The 23332-nt window shown below is 54.5% G+C and overlaps 1 protein-coding gene across 18 annotated transcripts in view; it reads right to left on the bottom strand.

Annotated features, from left to right (window-relative positions):
• The window catches only part of ADCY7 (adenylate cyclase 7), a 73206-nt gene that overhangs the window by 25573 nt on the left and 24301 nt on the right, over positions 1-23332 (bottom strand). For 2 of the 18 annotated variants that reach the window (XM_023209889.1, XM_023209882.1), the window contains exons 2-5: positions 6362-6531; positions 4455-4874; positions 1840-2043; positions 600-761 (exon numbers count right to left, since the gene is read on the bottom strand). In XM_023209889.1, coding sequence (XP_023065657.1) covers positions 600-761; positions 1840-2043; positions 4455-4670 — 582 coding nt within the window. In that variant the 5' untranslated portion in view covers positions 4671-4874; positions 6362-6531. The other 16 variants (XM_023209894.2, XM_023209885.2, XM_023209884.2 and 13 more) reach the window with 15 other exon arrangements.

Raw genomic sequence — 23332 nt, 5'->3', positions numbered from 1 at the left:
GACAGGAGCTAGTCTCCTAGTGAGTCACTAGGACTGCAAGACCAGGACACCCAGGAAGGCAGAAGAGACCACCTCACAGAGCCCAGGCCTGAGGGGCTTGAGTGCTAAGGGCAGTCCCAGAGGGCACAGCGCACAGCTGGCTGTGCAGAGGGCCAGCCTCTGCCCGGAGAGGACGCCAGGCCTGGTCAGGAGGAAAACACATCTCTAAACCCCCAATAATTATGAACAGATGGTTCAGTCATTCAACACAAAGACACAAGGCAGTGTCCTGGGATACTCCCCCAAGCCCCATCAGGACAGGGCCTGTGAGGAAAAACTTTGGGAACGGGACTCACCCCATGACAGTATCCCTGAACCAGGAGGCAGGGCCTGAGGGCTGAGCCACAGGGGAGCCCTAGGCCAGCAAAGCCAAGGCCAGAGGGCAGGGCCACGCCTGAGGCCCAGCTTCCGAGCAGACTCGGAGAGGACCCAGCCTTGGAGCGGGCTGTCTACAAACACGGCTCCGGGGCCTTTGGGTCTGACTCACCCAGAGGGGGCCCCCCATCTGCCCTTAGACCCAGACCACAAAACCTCCCCAGAGGCCTTAGCCCATCCCTCACCTGCAGCCCCACCCGGACGCTGGGTGTCGTGAAGCCTCCCATCAAAGCGCCGAGCACCAGGAGGTGGGAGGCGGTGGAGACGGCCCCCACAGTGACAGCGCCCCGCATGCTGAACGGCAGCAGCGTGTACACCACAAAGACGATGAACAGGAAGAAGGGCACCTGTGGATGCAGCCTCGTGAGCCCAGTGCCCCGAGATGCTGCCCCAGGTCCTACGACCCCCAGAAACCTGCACCACACCAGCCCACCCGGTCGGTGTCCTTAGGTTGGCTCCCTCGCCACCCCCTGTGCAGGCAGACATACGAGGGAACAAGAAAAGCCAGAATGTGTTTCTAGGGTGGGCCCGGCCATATGGTCCATGGTATCCTGTGCTGATCCACTGCCTGTGGCCACCCCAGGTGGGAGGCTCCATGCCCCGCGTGATCCAGGGAGCCCCCACCTGGTGCCCCTGCCACGTGGCTCTCGCTCGGCAGGAATGATTACCGGGAGGCTGAGGCACCCTCCCACCAGCTGCCTCCAGCAATGTGGCCCCACCCGCCCTCGCTCCACTCCCAGAACTGCCCCACCAACCCCACCAGCCGGTCCTGCGTCCACCCCTCTGGGAGTGCTGCCCTCTCCCTCCCCTTCAGTCCACATGGTTCCCTTAGGCCTCACCCCATCCCACCCCAGCCACAGGAGCTGTCATAGGACCCAGGCCCACTGGTCAGAGTGTGCCACTGCTTGGTGACAGTGACCATCCAGGACTGGGCCCGTGACCACAGTCAGATCAGTGTGGCTCAAGCCTGCAGGTCAAGCTGGTTGAGAAAGGGGCCTCTGTCTCAGCTGAGGTGGGCAGCCTGGAGCCCCTGTGGCCTTCTCTGCCCCCGCCTGGGGACAGCGTGCCTGGGGCTGAAGCTGTCCAGAGGCCCCAGGTCCAGTTATCCCGCTGGAGCCCAGCACTGACCCCTAGGCCTTTCCTGACACAGGAACCAGTTTGTGCCTTTTTGCCTCTTTGAGCTGAAGTTCTGTCATCTCCAACCAAACTGGAGCCACCCGAAGGTGCTGCAGCCCAACATCCAAGTGGATGCTCTCCCCACCTCAGCCCTGTCAATGCAGAGAACTCACAGAGCTAAAACCAGCCTGGGGCCATCCTAGACACACAGCCAAGCGTGGGGCAGGAAGGGCCTGTGGCAAGCCCACTAACCACGGGGATGGGAGCTCCTGAGGGCGCAGCCAGCAGGGAGTCCAGAGTCCCCGTTACCTGCTCCCACGCACAGGCCGCCTTCGTCCATGCGTTGAACACCAGCACGTAGCCCAGGGCTACCAGGCAGGCCCAGGTGAGCAGCGCCAAGGCCCTGAGCCAGTGCCGCAGGAGACACTCGACATACATCAGCACAGTGAGGGCTGCAAACACCGCCAGCGCCAGGAACGCCATGCCCAGAATGGCCTGGTGTCTGGAGGGGTCCTGGGTAGAGCAAACAGACAGAAATGCCTCAGCTTTTCCCAGTGCAGAGCCACCGCCTCCAGGAAGCCTGCTGGGCCAGCTGCCTCACTTACAGCTTCCTCCACATGAAGGGTGTGGATGAGCCCTCCCACGCCTGGTTCCCGCTCACCTTCTGGCCTTTGTCACCTCTGCCAAGGCTGCCTCAACCACCCCCTTCCCATCACCTCGGGAACCAGAGCATCACCCACAGTCCCGCCCATGATGCCATCACTCTCCATCCACCTCTGCCTCCTCTCTGGATTCCCACAGTGCTCTGTGCATAGCCACAAGTGATACCACAAGCACAGGGCAAGACTCGTTCACAGGCAGAGCCTTGGAAAGCTGCCCAAAGATGACACTGCACCTGGCCCTCAGTGAGTGAGCAGAGGCTGGTGACGGATACCAGGAAAAGTCATCCCACAGGGGAGGAGCTGGGGCAACGGCACAGAGGTAGGACGGGACGGGCACAGCATCCAGGAGGTCCGCGGGGACAGAGGCCTTGATCTGGGGGCTGGCACACAGTAGCAAGTGTCCTGTGGTTGATAGCCACATGGATCCAGGCTGCACTGGCAGCTGCCGGTTCCTGGCCACTTGACTCATATAAACACCCTGGAGTTTCCGAGTGTTCTTCCAGAACTCTGCTAATCAAATTTACATTCACTAAAAAGAAAATGGGCCAGGCGCGGTGGCTCAAGCCTGTAATCCCAGCACTTTGGGAGGCCGAGACGGGCGGATCACGAGGTCAGGAGATCGAGACCATCCTGGCTAATACGGTGAAACCCCGTCTCTACTAAAAAAATACAAAAAACTAGCCGGGCGAGGAGGCGGGCGCCTGTAGTCCCAGCTACTTGGGAGGCTGAGGCAGGAGAATGGCGTAAACCCCGGGAGGCGGAGCTTGCAGTGAGCTGAGATCCGGCCACTGCACTCCAGCCTGGGCGACAGAGCGAGACTCCGTCTCAAAAAAAAAAAAAAGAAAGAAAATGGACAGGGCATGGTGGCTCATGCCTATAATCCCAGCACTTTGGGAGGCCGAGGCAGGTGGATCAGCTGAGGTCAGGAATTCGAGACCAGCCTGGTCAACACAGCAAAACCCCGTTTTTACTAAAAATACAACAATTAGCCAGGTGTGGTGGCATGCGCCTGTAATCCCAGCTACTCAGGAAGCTGAGGCAGGAGAATCACTTGAACCCAGGAGGTGGAGGCTGCAGCGAGTTCAAGATGGTGCCATTGCACTCCAGCCTGGACACAAGAGTGAAACTCTGTCTCAAAAGAAAGGAAAGGAGATGGGAGGGGAGGGGAGATGAAAAATGCAGTTCTCAGTCACATTACCCACTTTTTAAATGCTCAATAGCTGAACACAGCTAGTGGCTGTACCAAGGCAAGTGCCTGGGCCAGAAATGATATGAGTGGTGCCAGCCTGGAGGGCTGTGTTAAAAAGGATTCTGAGGTCAGGCACAGTGGCTCACGCCTGTAATCCCAACACTTTGGGAGGCCAAGGGAGGATCGCTTGAGGCCAGGAGTTCAAGACCAGCCTGGGCAACATAGCGAGGCCATGTCTCTACAAAAAAATAAAAATAAAAATAAAAAATAAAAGGAGGATTCTGAGAACATAGACAGGCTCAGTGTGGAGTGTAGAGATTGATTAATGATGTCTGCATGGGTACAGGAAGTGAGGGCAGCGATACGCAGGCCATCCCTGACCCAGGTCTTCCGTAGAATCAAATTTCATCATGGAGAAAAATGAGAATAGTTTATTGAGACAAGTTAATGTAGTATCTAAAACCACTCCAGACTTCAAAATTGAATTAAAGTTAGAGAGGCTGGGCATGGTCATGCATGCTTGTAATCCCAGCTACTCAGGAGGATGAGCCAGGAGGATTACTTGAACCCAGGAGTTCAAGGCCAACCTGGGCAACACAGCAAGGCCCAGTCTCAAAAACATTTTTTTTAAATTAGAAACTTGTCTTCTACCAGTCTAACGTGTTGTAAAAGACATAGCATTGGCCAGGCATGGTGGCTCACGTCTATAATCCCAGCACTTTGGGGGGCCGAGGCAGGTGGATCACCTGAGGTCAAGAGTTCAAGACCAGCCTAGCCAACATGGTGAAACCCCATCTCTACCAAAAATACAAAACTTAGCTAGGCATGGTGGCATGCACCTGTCATCCTAGCTACTTGGGAGGCTGAGGCAGGAGAATTGCTTGAGCTCAGGAGACGGAGGTTGCAGTGAGCCGAGATCATGCCTCTGCACTCTGGGTGACAGAGTGAGACTCTCAAAAAAAAAAAAAAAAAAAAATAGCATTTTACAGAAGAGAAAACTGAGGCTAAGAGAAGACGGCAGCTTGGCCAAGGTTGGGGCTGAGATGTGAAGCCTGGGTGCTGCTCTCACTCACCCCCTGGCTGAAGGTGATGACGATGAGGGCCACGCAGGCAGTGGCAGCCACCAGCAGAAGCGTGAGCAGAAGCGGCCCATGCTGGCTGGTGAGCCGGTACTTCTCGTAGAGCGCATCTTGGTCAGGACCCTCCTCGCCCTCGTTGAGGAAGTAGCGCCCCTTGGCCGGCATCTTCCACCCTTGGCCGTTAAGGAGGCCCCAGGGCCTGGAGGGCATCTGTCTGCCAACACCCTGCCCCGTGGGCCTAGGCCTCTGTCCTCTCCAAGGCAGGCAAGCAGGGCTGGGGAGAGGGCCTCTGGGCCTGCTGCTCCATGGCCAATGAGGGGTCCACACAGCTCTGGCACCAGGCCTCACTCACTGTGCCGCCGGCATCCTCCTGTGCATCCAGACTGGGCTGACACCACACGCAGTTCCTCAGCTCTGCGGAGATGAAGCAGACAGGAACTTGACCTAATGGGCCAAGTCAGGGGAGGGCTGGCATTGGGGAGAGCGGGGCCCAGGCCTCACAGCACCAAGTCTGATTTATCCATCTTAACCCTAACCTAACTTTTATGTCCTGTTGTTGTAAAGCTAGTCCCCTGTGTCTTCTAGAACTGCACTGTCCAAGATAGTAGCCACTAGCCACATGTGGCTGCTTTTTTTTTTTCAAGACAGGGTCTCACTCTGTTGCCCAGGCTGGAGTGCAGTGGCATGATCATAGCTCACTGCAGCCTCAAACTCCTGGGCTCAAGTGATTCTTCCACCTCAGTCTCCTAAGTAGCTGGGACTACAGGTGTGCACCACCACATCTCCAGCTAATTTTTAAATTTTCTTTTGTAGAGATGGGGTCTCCCCCTGCTGCCCAGGGTGGTTTTGAACTCATGGGCTCAAGCTATCCTCCTGCCTCAGCCTCCCAAAGTGCTGGGATTACAGGCATGAGCCACCATGCCCAGCCACTATTTTTAATTAAATTTAAATTAATTTAAAATAAAATTAGAAATTCAGACCCTCAGTCACACTAGCCACATGTCAAATACTCAACAGCCAGGCAGGCATGGTGGCTCATGCCTGTAATCCCAGCACTTTGAGAGGCTGAGGCAGGTGGATCACCTGAGGTCAGGAGTTCGAGACCAGCCTGGCCGACAGGGTAAAACCCCATCTCCACTAAAAACACAAAAATTAGCCAGACATGGTGGTGTGTGTCTGTAATCCCAGCTACTCAGGAAGCTGAGGCAGGAGAATGGCTTGAACCTGGGAGGCAGAGGTTTCAATGAGCCGTGATCGTGCCATTGCATCCAGCCTGGGCAATGGAGTAAGACTTCATCTCAAAACAAAAACAAAAACAAAAAAAATCAAATACTCAATGGCCACATGCGACTGGCAGCTGCTGTACAGGACAGCACAGATCAACAGAGCATGTCTATCATCACAGAAACTTCTACAGGCCAGCTCTGCTCTGCACGTTTCTCTGTTTTGCTTTCACACTAAGGTCTGTGATTCATCTTTTTTTTTTTTTTTTTTTTTGAGACGGAGTCTCACTCTGTGGCCCAGGCTGGAGTGCAGTGGTCGGATCTCAACTCACTGCAAGCTCCGCCTCCCGGGTTTATGCCATTCTCCTGCCTCAGCCTCCCTAGTAGCTGGGACTACAGGCGCCCGCCACCTCGCCCGGCTAGTTTTTTGTATTTTTTAGTAGAGACGGGGTTTCACCGTGTTAGCCAGGATGGTCTTGATCTCCTGACCTCGTGATCCGCCCGTCTCGGCCTCCCAAAGTGCTGGGATTACAGGCTTGAGCCACCGCGCCCGGCCATCTGTGATTCATCTTGATTCACTCTGGGTATCGTGTGAGGTAGGGATCAAGGTTCATTTCTTTTTTCCACATGGATATTGAATTATCCCAGTAGTGTTCAGTGAACCAGCAATCGTCTCACTGAATTTCAGTGGAGCCACCTCTCTCATAAGTCAGGTGATCACACGGATGGGGTCTGTTTCCAGGCTCCGCTGTCTGCATCGTCCTGGTGCGAACACCACATTCACTTCATTTTCCAGTGAGTCTCATGTCTCCAGGCACAGAGGATTCCAAGCTGCGATCCTAGGAGCCCTGAGATTTGGGGACATGCATCAGGCCCCTGATGGGAAGGGAAGGTCAGAGGGCATAGACTCAGGCAACCCATGCCTGCTTCAGCCAGAGCAGCCCCCTGCATCTGCGTTACAGTAAGCTCCACATAAAACTGCATTTTGCATTTTCTTTCTTTCTGTTTTTTGTTTTTTTTTTTTTTTTGAGATGGGGTCTCACTCTGTCACCCAGGCTGGAGTGAAGTGGTGTGATCATAGCCCGCTGCAGACTCAATCTCCCTGGACTCAGGTAATCCTCCCACCTCAGCCTCCTGTGTAGCTGGGACCTGAGCCTGGGGAGACTTAGGCTGCAGTGGGCCATGTATTTTTTGTAGAGATGGGGTTTCTCCATGTTGCCCAAGCTAGTCTTGAACTCCTAGGCTCAAGCAATCTACCCTCCTCAGCCTCCGAAGTGCCAAGATTTCAGGCATGAACCACTGTACCCCGCAAAAATCTTGTTGATTTTTTTAAATAGCCCACTGACATAAATTTCAGATGTCTGCAAGCCTTGCTTCACAGAAAAGGAAGCTGAGTCTCAGAGAGGGACACGGTGGCCCCTTTGTGACACACTGTGAGCACACCCCAGGCTTGCCATGTTCAGCCCACATGGGCTCCTTCTTTCCCCAGCACCATTCATTCCTTAGCATATTCATTGATTCCAAAAAGGCTTGTGAATCACACCTACGCCTGCCAGTCCTTACACCTCCTGTGTGCTAGGCTGGATTCTCTCTCCCTAGTGATCCCCATCAGTCTCCAAAGGAAGGAATATTACCAAAACTGTGCAATCCCTCACACAGCAATGGGGACTTGGGGACAGCTGCCATATTCCCAACAGGAACCTTGCATGAAGAGGGCAACCCTGGACCAAGAATCCAGGCCCCCAGTGTCCTCCAGGCCTGCCTTGGATTGGAACCAGGACAGGGCCAGAGGCAGAGGCTGTCTCACAGCAGGGAGGCTGTGAGACATGGGATGGCTCAGCGCAGTCATGGGGCACAAATGGCCAGCCACCAGCGGAAGCTTCAAAGGACGGCTGGTCCAGCGGAGGGAAGGTGGCCAGACGAGCCCCCAGCCCCCAAAGGCAAAAAGCAGAATATCCAGGGTCCCCAAGTCTAAGGGAAGCCCCCCAACCTCAACACCTGCTACTATGAGATCCCAGGGGCCACCTTGATTCCAGGAGCCACCTCAGGCTCTATTTCCTCTGGAAGTTCCTATTCCATCACCACACACCAGGAACAAAATGGAAAAACCACATATTTGGGGGAGGAGGAAGGGGTCATTTGCTGAGGGGCCCTGTCTCCTTCAGTGCCTGGGCAGGTGTCTGCAGGCCTTAGCACCTGTTCAATGAGGGGCAACCCTTCTGGGGTGTGGCCCAGAGCTGTCAAAGTGCCTAAAGTGCTCAGACAGGCTACAAATCTGATTTCTGTGTAAAATTATTTTTAAATGTTGGCAGCTGATTTCAAATTTTGCAGTGATTGCAGCCCACTAGTTCACAACCTCTAAATCTAAACTAACCAGTCTATTCCACAAGAGGCATTTACTGTGTGCTAACCGTGTACATCCAACCCTGTGCTGCAGGGTTTGCCAAACGAGATAAGGTCCCTGCCTGAGACACATTCAATCCAGCCCCCCTCCCACCCCAAAATAGCCCTTTGCAGTAATAACAGCAGCAGTTCCTGCCACCCCTGGCACCTGCACACACATTCACTCTCATCTTCACAACCAGCAAAGGCCAAGGTGGCACCACCGTTTCACACACGCAGAACTGAGCCCAGAGAGGCAGAGTGGTTGCCTAAGATCACACTGCTGGAGCTGGTAGACAGATGGGCTGGGATGCAAACCCGGGTCTGCCAGCTCCCAAACCGGGGCTCCTCAGCCCAGGCTTCCCCACTGACATCCCGGGGGACCGAGCCAGATGCCACAGCACACAAACAGCAACCCTGCCTGTCCCCTGGCCTGCTAACAAACACCGGTGCACCAGGACGGCCAGACTGAGAAGCTCCAAACACCAGAGGGCTGAGGCCACTCCCCACAGCTGCTCCATCTCCCAGGCAAAGCCCCCAGACCAGAGCTGAGGCGGCCAGACACGTGCGTGAAAGTGCAGGTGTAAGAGCGTGTGGACACACCCGCTCCAGGCAAAGCCAGGCTGGGCCACCACGAGGAGAGGGCGGAACCAGCTGAGAGGGTCCCAAGGGCCCGTGGGAACCCAGGCATGGTAAACACGCCTCTCAAGGAACTCATTAGGCCACTTTCCGGGCAACGGCAGGCAGGGGCAGGTGAACAGTGGAGGGCATGGGCACAAGGACTTCGGCCCATCCAGGGACCTTGGCCAGCTCCTGGAACAAGCCGGGCACCGTGAGGCCTGGGGGGAATGAACTCACTGATCACATCTCCAGAGGGGTCCAGGAACCCACCACCAGTGGCATGTCCCCAGGCCAGCTCCTCCCTAGGAGCCACCCTGCCAAAGCCAGACCCAGAGGCACCCCCTGCCCGGGAAGTTTTCCAGGCCTCCTGTCCAATCACCAGTTCTTCCACCAGTCCTCGACTCAGCTGGCAACAGGGAGGGCCTTCCCACAAGGCCCTGGATAAAGAAACCCTTCTGCCATGTCTGAGACACATCCAATCCAGGGCCCCCTGGATTGAATGACCCTGCTGTTAGTGCACACCTGCTTGCTAACAAATGACCCTGTTGTTAGCGTGCACACCTCCACGATGGGGGCTCACCACCTCTCAGGGCAGTCTCCTCCATCACTGGGCACTTCTGTGGCCCTAAGTCCTCCCTTAGCTCAAGCCAAGCCCTGCCTCCCTGTCACTCCCTCACCCACACTGCATGGGTCCTGTCTGACTTCCAAAGTCACCAAGAGCAGAGGTATCAAGTCCCCTCTTCCTGAGGAGACTGCAGTCCCAGAGGCCCTTACTTATTCTCACCTCACGTCCAGCCCGGTGGTACAGCAGGGTAAGCAGCCCCATTTTAAAGAGGAGGGGACCCCCCTGCGGGGAAGGTGTCCAGATGGGAGGAGGGTGTTTCACGCTTCTGCTGTGCAATGTCCCCTCTCCCGACCCTCAGTACCCTGGTTCAGGGGCCACATGACCCTGGTATGGCCAATCAGCAAAGCCCCTCTCAAGCCTCAATGCCACAGGCCTGGGCAGCTCTCTTTGGACTTCTGCTGACCCAGGGAAAGAGGTGTTCTCTTTTGTTGGTGACCTGGCACTGTCAGCAGACACCTGAGCCACCACAAGGAGCGAGCCCGCCTGAAAATGACACCAACATGGAGAACTGGCACAAGACAGGGGCGTGGCAACACCTCCTGGGGCCACAGGAGCCAGCTGTGCCTGACGCTTATGCAACCTCTAGATATTTAACCACATGGGACAAGCAATGCCTCTTTCAGCTTCAGCCAGTTTGAGCTTCTGTCACTCGCAACCAAGAGTCTCAAAGTCCACATCGGGCTTCTGGACCCAGTTTGTTGCGTCTAAAAAGCATCCATGGCCCCTCGGTGGGTTCAGAGTCAACCGGAAGGGTCCCAGTCAGCACAGAGATGACAGTGTGACGCTGCAGACACAGGCAGTCCTCCAGAAGGGAGCTGGGGCTTGGAGGGGCAGCCTCGCTCATCCCTCCATCACAGGAGGTCAAGGCCGAATTCACTGAACTATGATCATGCCACTGCACTCCCGCCTGGGTGACAGAGCAGAACCTTGTCTAGGAAAAAAAAAAAGCTGGAATTTAAACATAGGATACCTGGGGTCCCTATCACCCTCATGGTACTGGCATCCAGAAATCCCATAATATCCCAAAACACCAACCTTTTCCCCACAAACAAGGCCCACGACAGAGCTATGACCAAGAGGTGGGGAGCTCAGGGGACCCTGTCGAATTACTTCCCTCTGCCTTGCAGGAGCAAGTTCAGGTCAGTGAACTCCAGGAGGGCCTCCTCCTCCAGGAAGCCCTCTGAGCAACCCCTCGCACACCCTCTTATCCTGCAACTAAGGCAGGACTGTGGTCGCCTCACCAAATACTGGCTGGCTGGGTCCAGGTTCTCCAGCCAGAAGAATTGCTAGAAGCAGAAGACTGGGATTCCATACTGCAACTGCAGGGCCAGGTTCCCAGGTGCTCGGGAAATCCTTCCCCAGTCCAGCTGATCTGGCAGCATCCCCAGCACAACCACAGCCCTTGTGCAGAGTATGTTCTAGAAACCCCCAGCTTTCACAGATGCAGACAGGACAGTCACTTCCTCACCCAGCCACTGTTGGCAGAAACCACAGCCTGGCTTCCTCCGGCCAAGCCTCAGCAGGCTCAGGGCTGCCGTGGGGCCCTGGTGGCCTCAAAAAGGGGAAGTGGGGGCCTTGGGGGGGGGGGGGGGGGGGCATGGAAGCCTCCAGGGAAGAGGCCCCACTCAGGCCCCTGGGCCCACACCCTGCCTGGGGTGCCACGCAGCTGAAGACACAAAAACCTGCATGCTCCATCTTGCCCCCGCCGGGCCTGCTGGCTCTCAGCTCCCCTGGTAGGCTGAGTCTCAGGCAGATCTTTCATTTGCCAAGGGAGTCTCATGTTAATGCGATCTCTCTCAAGAGACCCTGAGCTCCATGAAGCCAGCAGCTGCTCTGCCCAGTGCAGGCCTGACCCAAAGAGGCCCCCAGGAAACCTCGTGGAACCCAGGGATTCAATTCTGCTGGTATTCAAGGTCCCACACCCCAAGCCCAGCCCTCCCCAGACCCTCCCTGTCCCCAGAGCTCTGTGGCCCCCATGCCCTGCTCTCCCAGGCACCTCCCCTACCCAGAGGCCTTCCCATTGTGGGTCCAACATCCCAGCCCCCTGCCTCGCCAAACTGTCGTGGTGGGATCTGTGTGTGTGTCCCACAGCTGGTCCTGGCAAACACCTGTGATGTGAATGGCTGAGAAGGTTAGCCAGCCAGAATCCTGCGCCAGGCCCAGGGTAGGGAAGCATGCAGAGTGGCATGGGTGAGGGAGGAGGGCGCCACGGCTGAAGGATGAGGGCAGATGAAGAAAGGGCCTCCCTCAAGATCGGGAAGCACCTGCTGCACCTGTCACACCTGCCTTACCCGCCACAGCACACCTCTCCCAACTACACTCGGCCTCTGGGAGGATGCCTGCACCCCATCCCAGCTCTGCTACCCATGGCCTGTGAGTGGCAGTTGCCTGCACACTCTGGCCTCAGTTTCCTTATCAGTAAACTGGGGGTGCTGATAGCCAGGTCATCTGCATAGGTCATGATGTCCAAGAGGCCAAGCTTGCAGGACAAATTGGCAAATGGCCAAGAAGTCAGGTTTAGTGTCAGAGGAAGTCCTGCAGGGTCAGAGTTCAACCATGGGGTCCAGGGAGAGGCAGATGCAGAGTGGGCAGGCCCCCACCCAGGCCCCCCACTGCATCTCCTGATGATAGCCTGCAAAGTTGCCCAGCAGGGGCAAAGGCTGAAGTTCCCCAATGGCATGACTGCCAGCCAACCCTGCTCCCCCTCCACAGCCCCCAAGCACCCCCAGGCTGACTCTGTTCCCACTCCCAGGGCACAGGCTGCTGATCAGTCTTGGGGACCAAAAACCTGCATTCCAGTCCCAGCTTAGCCACCAACATGCTCTGTGACCCTGAGCAAGTCTCTTGCCTGACCTGTGCCTTAGTCTTCCCTCTTGCAAAGGAGGGGCTGTGTCAGACCTCTGAGACCAGCTCTGGCCTAGTTGAGGCTGGGCTGGGGGTGGAGGCTGAATCAGTAAATGAAAAGGATAAGGGACTGGAGAAAAACTGAGGGAAAAGGCTGAGGTTCTCACCTGGCCCCAGGGAGCCACTTCTAGGGATGGGTAGAACGTTGTTCTTTGATTCTTTGGGACACAGCTAAGGTAGTGTTAAGAGGGAAATTCGTAGCATTAAATGCCCACATCAAAAAGTTAGAAAGATCTCAAATTAACAACCTAACTTCACAATTGAAAGAAATAGAGAAGCAAAAACAAACCAACCCCAAGCCTAGCAGAAGACAAGAAACGACAAAAATCAGAGCTGAACTGAAGAAAAACAAGACAAAAAACCATTCAAAAGATCAATGAACCCAGGAGTTGGTTTTTTTGAAAAAATTAATAAAATAGGCCACTAAACTAAAAAAGAGAGAAGATTGAAATAAACACAATTAGAAATGACCAAAGGAATGTTACTAATGACCCCAGAGAAGTAAAAAATAACCATCAGAAACTACTACAAACACTTCTACACACAAAAACTACAAAATCTAAGAGATGGATAAATTCCTGGACACACAATCCTCCCATGACTGAGCCAGGAAGAGACCAATAATGAGCTCCTAAACTGAATTAGTAATAAATAGCCTACCAATAAAAGGCCAGGACCTGATAGATTCACAGCCAAATTCTACCAGATGTACGAAGAAGAACTGGTACCATTCCCACAGGAACTATTCAGAAAAACTGAGGAAGACGTACTCCTCCCTAACTCATTCTATGAGGCCAGCATCATCTTGATACCAAAAACTGCCAGAGACACAACAATAAAAGAAGAAAAAAAGTGTTCTTTGTTCCTGAAATCCTCCCCTCCACTTCATTCATTTGGTTAAGCGTTACACTGATCAATCTCTCCTTTAAAACGCACCCCCAAGGCTCCAGCGGCCAGGGGTATGAATTCAGGTCTACTATGTCTCATGCCCATTCTAATGCTAGTTAGTGACTGCCCCGGGGGAGTTCGACCATGCATTCCTTCAGCAGCTGTGCACTAATGCCTTCTGTGCACCAGGCGTCAGGCCAGGTACCAAGAGGAAATTCTGCTCAGGAAATGAGCTCCCAGGAGGCAGAATCCTTAGCACTGCCCCAACCAGGGTATCTGCTAGGGCTCTGAACACAGTGGGTGTTCAGGCAACAGTGTTTATCAACTGACTAACCAATCAACCAGGATCAGCCCTACTTTTTCCTCACTCTTGCTTGAAATTCCATTAGCGATTCATTTCTTTAAGCACTGCCCTCACTAGCCTCCCCCTTCAGAAAGGAAACACTTTCACGCCCACATTTAACAGATTTCTGATCCCTTTTCCCTTGATAAGGAAGAACAGAAAGGGGAAGTCCAGTTGACCATGGGGGACCTCAAGTGGTGCTCATCCTGCCCAGGACAAGAGGGTGGTGGCTGACTTCGCACATTGCCTAGGGCCCCACCCTGACAGTGGGTTCAGCAGTGACAGCAAGACATGAATGGGGCTGGGAGGTACACGAAGAGCTCCACAGACCTGGCACGGTGGCTCACATCTGTAATCCCAGCACTGTGGGAGGCCAAGGCAGGTAGATCACTTGAGGCCAGGAGTTCGAGACCAGCCTGGCTAACATGGTGAAACCCCGTCTCTTCTAAAAATAGAAAAATTAGCCCAAGGTGGTGGCATGTGCCTATAGTCCCAGCTACTCAGGAGGCTGAGGCATGAGAATCACTTGAACTTGGGAGGCGGAGGTTGCAGTGAGATGGAATTGCACCACTGCACTCTAGCCTGGGCAACAGAGTGAGGCTCTGCCAAAAAAACAAAGAGATCCATTTCACAGGCCCATGGACAGATGCAACCCAGAGTAACCACTGTCCTGTCCTGGAGGGGACAGGAAGGATGTGCATTTGAGTCTTAACTCTTAGGCTGCTAGTATTCTGTTTAGAAAGGCAGCATCCACAAGACAGAAAGCAAACTGGATTCACAACTTATACCAGGATTATTTCCAAAGACAGCAAGAAACTATGGGAGAATTCTCATATAATGCTGTAGTGAATATGGCCTTTTTATCCTGACACAAAACCCAAAAGCCATAAAGAAAAGACTGATAAATTCAGTTACATGAAAAAACAAAATATACATGGCAAAAACTACCAAAAGCACAATCAAAAGACACATGACAGATTAGGGGAACATTCATGATTCATATCACAAGGAGATAATCTCCTTCATATGTAAAAAGCTCCCACAAATCAAAAAGAAGACCAATAACCCAATAGAAAAATGAGAGAAGACTAGGAAGAGAAAGGTCATAGAAAAGACAATCTAAATGACTCTTAAACATTTGGAAGGGCCAGGCATGGTGGCTCACACCTGTAATCTCAGCACTAGGTAGGCTGAGTCAGGCGGATCACATGAGGCCAGGAGTTCGAGACCAGCCTGAGCAACATGATGAAACCCCATTTCTACTAAAAAATACAAAAACTAGCCAGGCATGGAGGTGCATGTTTATAATCCCAGCTACTTGGGAGGCTGAGGCACGAGAATCACTTGAACTCGGAAGGCAGAGGTTGCAGTGAGCCGAGATCATGCCTCTACACCAACCTGAATGAGAGAGAAGCTCTGTCTCTAAATAAATAAATAAATAAATAAAAATTTAAAAAAAAAAAACCAACCAACCCACAGCATTTGGAAGGAAGCTGACCACACTCCTTGGGGAGGCTGAGGGGGGCAGATCACGAGGTCAGGAGATCGAGACCATCCTGGCTAACATGGTGAAACCTCATCTCTGCTAAAAAATACAAAAAATTAGCTGGGTGTGATGGCGGACGCTTGTAGTCCCACCTACTCGGGAGGCTGAGGCAGGAGAATGGCATGAACCCGGGAGGCGGAGCTTGCAGTGAGCAGAGACTGTGCCACTACAATCCAGCCTGGGTGACAGAGTGAGACTCCATCTCAAAAAAAGAAAAACTACCATAGTAGCCAGGCACAATGGGATGCACCTATAGTCCCAGCTACTTGGGAGGCTGAGGCAGGTGGATCACTTGAGCCCAGAAGTTTGAGTCCAACCTGGGTAACAAAGCAAAATCCCCATCTTTAAAACAAAAACAAAACCACCATGGAAAACCATTTTTACCTATCTGATGGGCAAAGATCAAAGCATTTCATAAGCCTCATAAGTCTGTGTTGGAACCAGGCACTCACGTTCCCTCCTGGGCAGGAATGTGAGTCAGTAGAATCCCCAGTGAAGGCAGTTTAATAATATCTAACCAAGTCACTAAAGGACATACTTGCTTTTTGACCTACCAAATCCACTTTGAGTAATGTATCGTACAAACACTGTCACGAGTGTGAAATGACATAAGCACAAAATTAGTCATTGAAGCATTATTTGTAATAACAAAAGATTGAAAATAATATACCTATCAGTCAGGAACTGGTGAAATAAATTATGATGCAACCTTACAATGGAATACTATGCAGCTGTCAAAAAGCCTGAGGCCACTTGAAACTAACGTCACAGGGTATCCTGTGAAAAATCCACACGGCAATGCCTGGAACAAATAAAGATGGAACCAGGACACAGAAAAACCAAAACTGTTGATTTCACAGAGTGGATAAATCTCACTTCTCATTTTCAGTTTCTATTTCTATTGTCAGTGTATTGCTTATGTGACTTTAAAAAAAAACAGTCTAATAAGAAAAATGAATCCCAGATCCATCACACCTAAATTGCGTGACCTAGCCAGGTACAGTGGCTCATGCCTGTGATGTCAGCTATTCAGGAGGCCAAGGTGGCAGAATTGCTTAAGGCCAAGAGTTCAAGATCAGCCTGGGCAACATAGTAAGATGCTATCTCTAAAAAAATTTTAAAACTGAGCCAGGCACAGTGGTATGTGCCTGTAGAGCCAGCAATTTGGGAGGCTGAGGCAGGAAGACCTCCTGAGTTCAGGTCAAGGCTGCAGTGAGCAATGATTGTGCCACCACACTCCAGCCTGAGAAACAGAGCAGGGCTCCATCTCACTCATTCACAAACAAATTAAATATTAAAAGAAATAATACATTACATGACCTGACAGATTCTCTGTGCCTCAGTTTCCTCATTTTAACAAAAGGAGAATAACAGTCCTACCCCAAAGGGTTTTGAAAGGATTCAGTTGGGGGTGATGCAAGCAGTGTGCTGAGCCACTCCTGGAACAGAACACCCCAGTCTAGACGGCATGCATCACCAAGTTGTCAGAAAGGCCCATGGGGTGCAGAAGTGAGAGGGCCCGGCACCTGTCCCCTCCCCTCAACCCTGCCATGAGCCAGCAGCACTGAGGGTGAGGAGGCCCAGTCCCCACTCTGGCCTGTGAGTGCCCAGCCTCTGGGAGGTGGAGAGAACACTGGTCAGCAACTCAGGCCGGCTTTCCAGGGCCATGAGCAGCAGTGTGGGCTGACCCCTCCATGTAGGGCCTATCTGGGCCTCAAGGGAGTGACCGTCCCACCCAACCCAGGTCAGAGAGAGGTGGTGATGTTGGTCTGAGCTGGAGGGAGCTCACAGGTGACATCCCAGGCAGAGTCAGGTCCTCGGCCCAAACCTTCCAGGCTTGCTGGCAGGAGAGAGTGCAGTACCCAGGCCTCAAAACAAGCTCTGTGACCTCGGAGCCCAGCTGGGAGACAAACTGGGCCAAAAACCACCTGGCTGGTCATCTCCTCTGAGAACCTGCAGAGAACCATGGGCTGAGGCCCGTCCCCCTGACTACCCAAGGGTGGTGGGTGGGGGTGCTCCCGCTCCATTTCTAGCCAGGGCAACTGACTCTGGGACCTTAACCTCCAAGCCCAAAGCCCACCTGCTGGGAAACAGTGGAGCTAGGATTCAAATCCAGGCCTGCCCCTCCTCCAAGGCCCAGTGCAGATTAACTCTCTATCTGCATTTCCTGAGGTGCATTCTGCCCAAAAGCAGGGCCATGAAAAGCTACATATGTGCAGCCACACACATCCACAGCCGTTTCTGGTCACAGATGGTGCTGAGCTCAACATTCTCCTCTTCCCCATTTAAAGATCCCCCATATACATTAGCAAATTAAAGGCTCTGACAAGTCCTGCAGGAAAGAAGCCTGCTGAATTAAACACAGCTGAACATTTCCCCATCCTTTTGTTAATGAGACGCTTTGCATTGAATCCCTAATGAACCTCCTTTGGGAAATGCTGACTTTGGAGTCTCCGAGACCACCTAGGAACTCCTCCCCAAAGAAGCCTCCCTGGGCAGCTGTGGCCTGTAGAGCCCATTAGCCTCCCCTTAATTGACAGCCTCTAAAGCTCCTTAAGGCTGGGGGCCCCACGTACTCACCTCCACCTGGCCCCAGGTTGGGCTAGCTGTGCACAAGAAGGTTGCAGGTGCCGAAGGGACCAGCCCATGCACCTGCCTGTGGGCCAGGATACCCACCCTGAGCTTAGCCTTCCAGGTGGTGAGAGGAGACACCTGAGTGAAAGACCAGGGATCTGTGGTGCTCATGGTCTCAACAGCGACCTCCCTAGGCAGTTTTCAGCTGGGAAGCACCTTGCCCTGGGGAAAAGCAAGCAGGAAAAGAGCTCCAAGTGCCAACACGGCAAAGGGCTCCTGTTGAATTTCCTGCCTCTCCCGTGCAATGCAGAGGAGTGCCCCATCTGCCTCAGTTTCCCCATCTGCCACAGGTAAGGCAGTGCAGGGAATAGAGCCCTGGGCTGAATATCAGGTGATATAAGGTACAGTCCCAGCTCTCCCTATCACCAACTGTGTGACTCAGGCAATTCTTCACCCTCTCTGGGCCTGACTCCCCCAGGGCAGGAAAGGCCTCCAGGATCTCTGAGGTCCCTTCCCACTCAGACCAGCAGAGAAGCCAGTCACAGAGAGGTCAGTGGGAGAGGCCTCTCCCACCCAGAGCTCAGCGGGCCACCAATAGAGCCCAGTGAGGCATCACTGCCTAGCCTGGCCTCTTGTCCCAACAGCAAGCCTAAAGCCACCACCTGGCCCGGAGGCCCCCAGTTTGGCCTTCACGACACCAGCTCGAAAAGCACCTAACCCTAAACCAAGGCGCTAAGATCCTCACTTTCCCGAGGCTTCCTGAGAAACTGATCTAGGCCTACGGGACGCGAGAGACGCAGAGGGGACTGCCTCGTGAAGCCGCACCAGGAGTCCGGAAGAGCCCTGCTGCAGGGGAAGCAGCCCCACCCGGCCTCCCCAACCAACCACAGCCCCAGCTTCCGGCCCTGCACCCACACGGGGGCTCAAGAGCCCTCGCCATGGCTGTCCCTGGAGCCCAAGCCCCTATTCCTGGTCACTCACTCCTTCCTTCCACAAATCCTGCCCTTACGGAGCTACTGGGCACAGGAGGTCACTGTGATGGAGTCTCAGGCCACAAGAGCCCCATGGCCCCGGAAACCAGGCCTCCCACACCTACCCAGGACCCCCCAGAACACCAAGCCCGATCTCTGCTCACCCCTTGGCCAAAAAACGCCTCCAGAACTTCCCGGCCTCCTCTGTGGCTGCGTGATTTGGCTGATTTCGGTTCCCCAAACAAGCCCCACCCTTTCATCTCCAGCTCCGGCAATCTAAAAACACGCCCACCTCCTCACCTCCAAATGCCTTCTGCCTGGTGAACTCCTGCCCGCCCTTCAGGGCCAACCTGAGCTGCCACCTCTTCCAGGAAGGCTGCCTCGTCCCCTCCCAGTCTGGCCTTGTTCCTTAGCTTCCCCAGGGCCTGCACCTCCCACAGAAGCACAGGCCACCCTGACCTGTTATTACCTGGCTGCACGTCCAGCCATGCACTACCTAGCTCCCAGGATCTAATCCTTCCTGGTACGCGGGGACGTCAAACCCCATACTCCACAGACTGTGGGGTACAGCCAGCACTGAACTGGCAGCTAAGGACTGGGCCCCAACCCTGGAGTCCCCAGTCCCATCTGCATGAGCTCTGGCAGGTGACCTGCCTCTCAGGACTCAGTTTCTCACCTGAGCAATGGGGATGAAACCCTTCTGTCTGCTCCATGGCCTATTCTAGCAGTGAAATGACCTCATAGCTATAAAACCTCATAAACCCAGAACCACTGCACATGGAAGGGGGCCCATCCTGCCACCAGGAAAGAGGCCACTTGTTGGCGCCACCAGACCTCCATCTGCCAAGTGCCACTGAACTCCCGCCTGCAGCAGGTGCGGGGTGAGGCACTGCTGCTGCTACAACAAACAAGACAGGCACAGGTCCCTGGAGGAGCCCACGCCAGGAGGAGGGCAGAGTGTCATAAATGAGCCAAGTGAGGAAAATAAATGCCAGGGCAGGGCAGTAGGGAAGGAAGGAAAGCATGGTGGTTGGGAGAACAAGCTCGGAGATCCAATTGCAGGCTGTGAATCTCGGCTCCACCTTGGAGGAGCTGTGTGACCTTGGGCATGTTCCTGAACCTCTCTGGGCTTCAGTTTCCTAACCCACAGAATGGACTAGTGACAATACCCAGTTCTCAGGGGCTTAACGTAGATGTGGGCACATAGCAAGTGCCATCACCCAGGGCCACCCCAGTCGGCTCCAGACACCAGGGTGAGCAGGCTGAGAAATCATGACATAAACAGGCACTGGGGACACGCTTCAGTACCAGGGTCTCAGCCTCACTTCCTGCCCGCCCCCAAAGGGCAGCTCTGCTCTTGTACCTGTGCTCAAGAGAGCTGAGCCTGACAAAGGGATACAGAAGTGCAGGTCCCTGCCTCCAGGGGACGGAGCAGTGTCTCCAGAGAGTCTGGGTATAGCAAAAGAGGCCACTTCCCATTAGCCCAGGCCCCCTTAAAATAGCTCCTTCACACAACTTAAAAGGGTTCCTCCTCCCAGCCAGATGGGGTACCGGACACAGGCTTGGGGGGCCCAGGAGCCAGATGCACACACACAGAAGGAGGTCTCATCCCAGCCTATACCAGCACCCTGGACCCCTGCTCCAGCGAGGAGATGCACAGGAGTGGGGAGACCCAGACCCTGAAGAACAGCAGCAGGACCATGACAAGCCCACAAGACTGGCCCCCAGTCCACACCCTCCCATGAGTGAGGCGAAGGGGCGTGCTTGTGAGTGGGGCAGGGCCTGCCCCTCCAACATAACTCCCACCAGGAAGACACACCAGCCCCGAGGCTGCAGAGCTCCCTGGGCCTCAGTTTCCCCATCTGTGCAGAGCAGCTGCACTCCAGCGTCCTAGGCTTCTCCCTGCCCAGCCAGTCGGTGACTCCAGGAAGCAATGACCTCAGTGAGCTGCGCCCAAGGCAGTGTGACTGAGTTGTTTCAGAGGGAGCATGAGGAAAGCTGGCCAGTTACAGGGGCAGTAAGGGCACCCTGGAGGGTGTCACCCAGGCCTGGGCCTGGAAGACAAAGCACCCTGATCAGGGTGCCCTGGGTCCAGTGGCCTCCAGGGATCCGGGCCCTAGAAGGCAGGTGGTGGCACCACCCACTGCGGGTACCTTCTGCCTTCCGGGAACACGAGCTCCTCCCCAGGGGACAGGCCTGTGTCTGAGGGTCATGGCCGCTCCTTCTGCCCCGTCACCTCCAGTAGGTCCCGATGCCCTGGGAGGAGGCAAGAATGGGCAGAGCCTGGGGCCAGGAAACACAACTGGAAACTGGGGTGCCTGCACCAAAGACCTCCTTTGGCTTCCCTTTCCCTCAGGCCCAGTCGTGGGGTCACCCTTCCAGCAGTCAGCGGTGGTGGAGGAGACAGGGACATAAACGGAGGAATGGCAAGAAGAGGGTATCCCGGCATCCCTCGGGCTCTGAGAGGGGCTCAAAGCAAGGCCAAGGGAGTGGGGGAGGTGGCTAAGTGAACGGCTTAGGAGCAGAGCCAGCTGGATCCTCTCTTCTCCCCATGCTGGAGGACCCCTGAAGGAGGCCCTCACCTGGGGGACACAGCCAAGCAGCGGTTGGGGGGAAAACCCCAGGCAGCAGGAACTGTGGGGGCCAAGGGCGGGAAAGGGGCAGGAGAGAGCCAAGCTGGGGGTGAAAATGTCAGGGGGGCTGGCCCAGAGCGGATGATTGGGACAAGTGGCGGGAGTTGGGAGGGAAGTCAGGCCCGGTCTGGGAGGCCCTCACAAGCCAGGAGAAACTGACCAGATGGCTGTGCTGGAGAACAGGGAGGACCTTCTCCTAGGCCCAAGGTCAGCCGTCCCCACCCCATCCTAACGCAGAGTCTGCTCAGGTTCATCTCGGCAGCACTGGTCTGTGCTGTGCTCAGAAAATGCCTGTGAAATTGGCCCATCGAAGAGGACAGGCCGGGTGTGGTGGCTCATGCCTGTAACCCCAGCACTTTGGGAGGTCAAGGTGGGAGGATCTCTTGAGCCCAGGAGGTCGAGGCTGCTGTGAGCTACAATCAGGCCACTGCACCCCAGTCTGGGCAACAGAGCCAGATCCTGTCAAAATAAAAAATGAGAGAGCAGGTGGCAGCAGGAAAGCACAGTCCTAGATGTTCTAAGGAAATGGCCACCAAAGACGAATGGAGCTCTGGTCCCAGACTAACCGCCCAGCCCTTCTCCACCCCAATATTGGTCCCTTCTAGAAAGGCTTCCAGGCTTCCAGGGGAGAGCGGGGAATGGAGGATGCTTCGGCCAAGCAGGTCTGCACTCAGGGTTGGGCAATGCCCTAGCCATGATGTGGCCAGTTGAGAAATCCATGGGCAGCAGCGGGTCAGGCTAGATGCCTATGGCAAGCTGGGCAACACTGTGCCACTGTCCTTGGTGGGGAGGGGGCCACTGGACAGATGAGGGGGCTGGCGGGATCCCCAGCACACACAGCTGGAGGGACTCCAGCCACTGCGTGGCAACCTCTCAGCCTGGGCACACTAGTCTCCGGTGCCTGGGAAGGGTTTTCACCCAGCTAGCCCTCCCATTAACCTACCTGAGCCCTGCCGTCAGCCCCATTTTACAGATAAGGAAACCGAGGAACAGAGGAAATGATTAGCCCAAGGGATGCAGGTGACAGGGAGGCTGTTCAGCTCAGCCCTGCCCGCTTGCACCTCCCCGGCTCCCCCAGGAGGTCCAGTCTCCCACCCAAGGCAGGACAAGGCAGAGGAGAGCCTCGTGACACCGACAGTGACAAGCACTTCCACTTAGGTAATGCCACCGCTGTGCCAGGCACAGAGTGTGCATCAGCTCGTTTAATCTTTACAACCACCTGATGCAGGGGGTACCTTTACCAACCCATTTCACAGATGCAAGAAACAGGCTCCACCCATTGTTCATCTCACACGCTGTTGGGAGGAGGCAGAGCAGAGCTGGAACTTGGGCCACTGGACCAGAGCACAGTCCAGTTCTGCCTGCAGGCAGGGGGCTGGACTGGATAACTTCTGGAAGACCCCTGCTTCTCTGGCTGGTGTTCGGATGTGGTCTCATTCTCTAATTCCAACTAACTTCCAGCTCTTGGCTACATGTGTCTGTCTATCTGTCTATCTATCTATCTATCTATGTATCTATCTATCTATCTATCTATCTATCTATCTATCTATCTATCTATCTATCTATCTATCTATCTGAGACAGGGTCTTGCTCTATCACCCAGAGTGGAGTACAGTGGCACAATCTCAGCTCACTGCAGCCTCCACCTCCTGTGCTCAAGCAATCCTCCTGCCTCAGCCTCCTAAGTAGCTGGGACTACAGGCATGCACCACCATGCTAGATAATATTTGTATTTTTTTGTAGAGTTGGGGTTGTGCCATGTAACCTAGGTTAGTCTCAAACTCTTGAGCTCAAGCGATCTGCCCACTTCAGCCTTCCAAAGTGCTGGGACTGCAGGTGTGAACCACGGTGCCTGGCCACATGAGTCTTTTAAAAAGTAGTAAATGCCTCCCCCCAACCCCATGAAAGGCTAGAATGGGCTGCTTTGATCCAGGCATCCACTGTGACCCACTCTGCACGCTCCCTCAAAGACCTGGAACTTTCTCCAGTGGGGTGAAGCACTGCCCTCTCCCTGGGCAGTGGGAGAGGCGGGAGAGGGGATGCTGCGTCACCTCGGCATGAACAAGTCCACATCCTCTTCCTCCAGGACAGCAGGAAGGAGGCAAGGAGCGGTGCTGAGGGACAGGCCACCCGGCCACCTCTGTGACCCTTGCAATGAGAGG

The sequence above is a fragment of the Piliocolobus tephrosceles genome, chromosome 17 (genome assembly GCF_002776525.5).
Source record: "Piliocolobus tephrosceles isolate RC106 chromosome 17, ASM277652v3, whole genome shotgun sequence".
In the NCBI taxonomy this organism is placed as follows: domain Eukaryota; kingdom Metazoa; phylum Chordata; class Mammalia; order Primates; family Cercopithecidae; genus Piliocolobus; species Piliocolobus tephrosceles.
The sequence above is the reverse complement of the archived record's forward strand: the minus strand, read 5'-3'. Positions and strand labels throughout refer to the sequence as shown.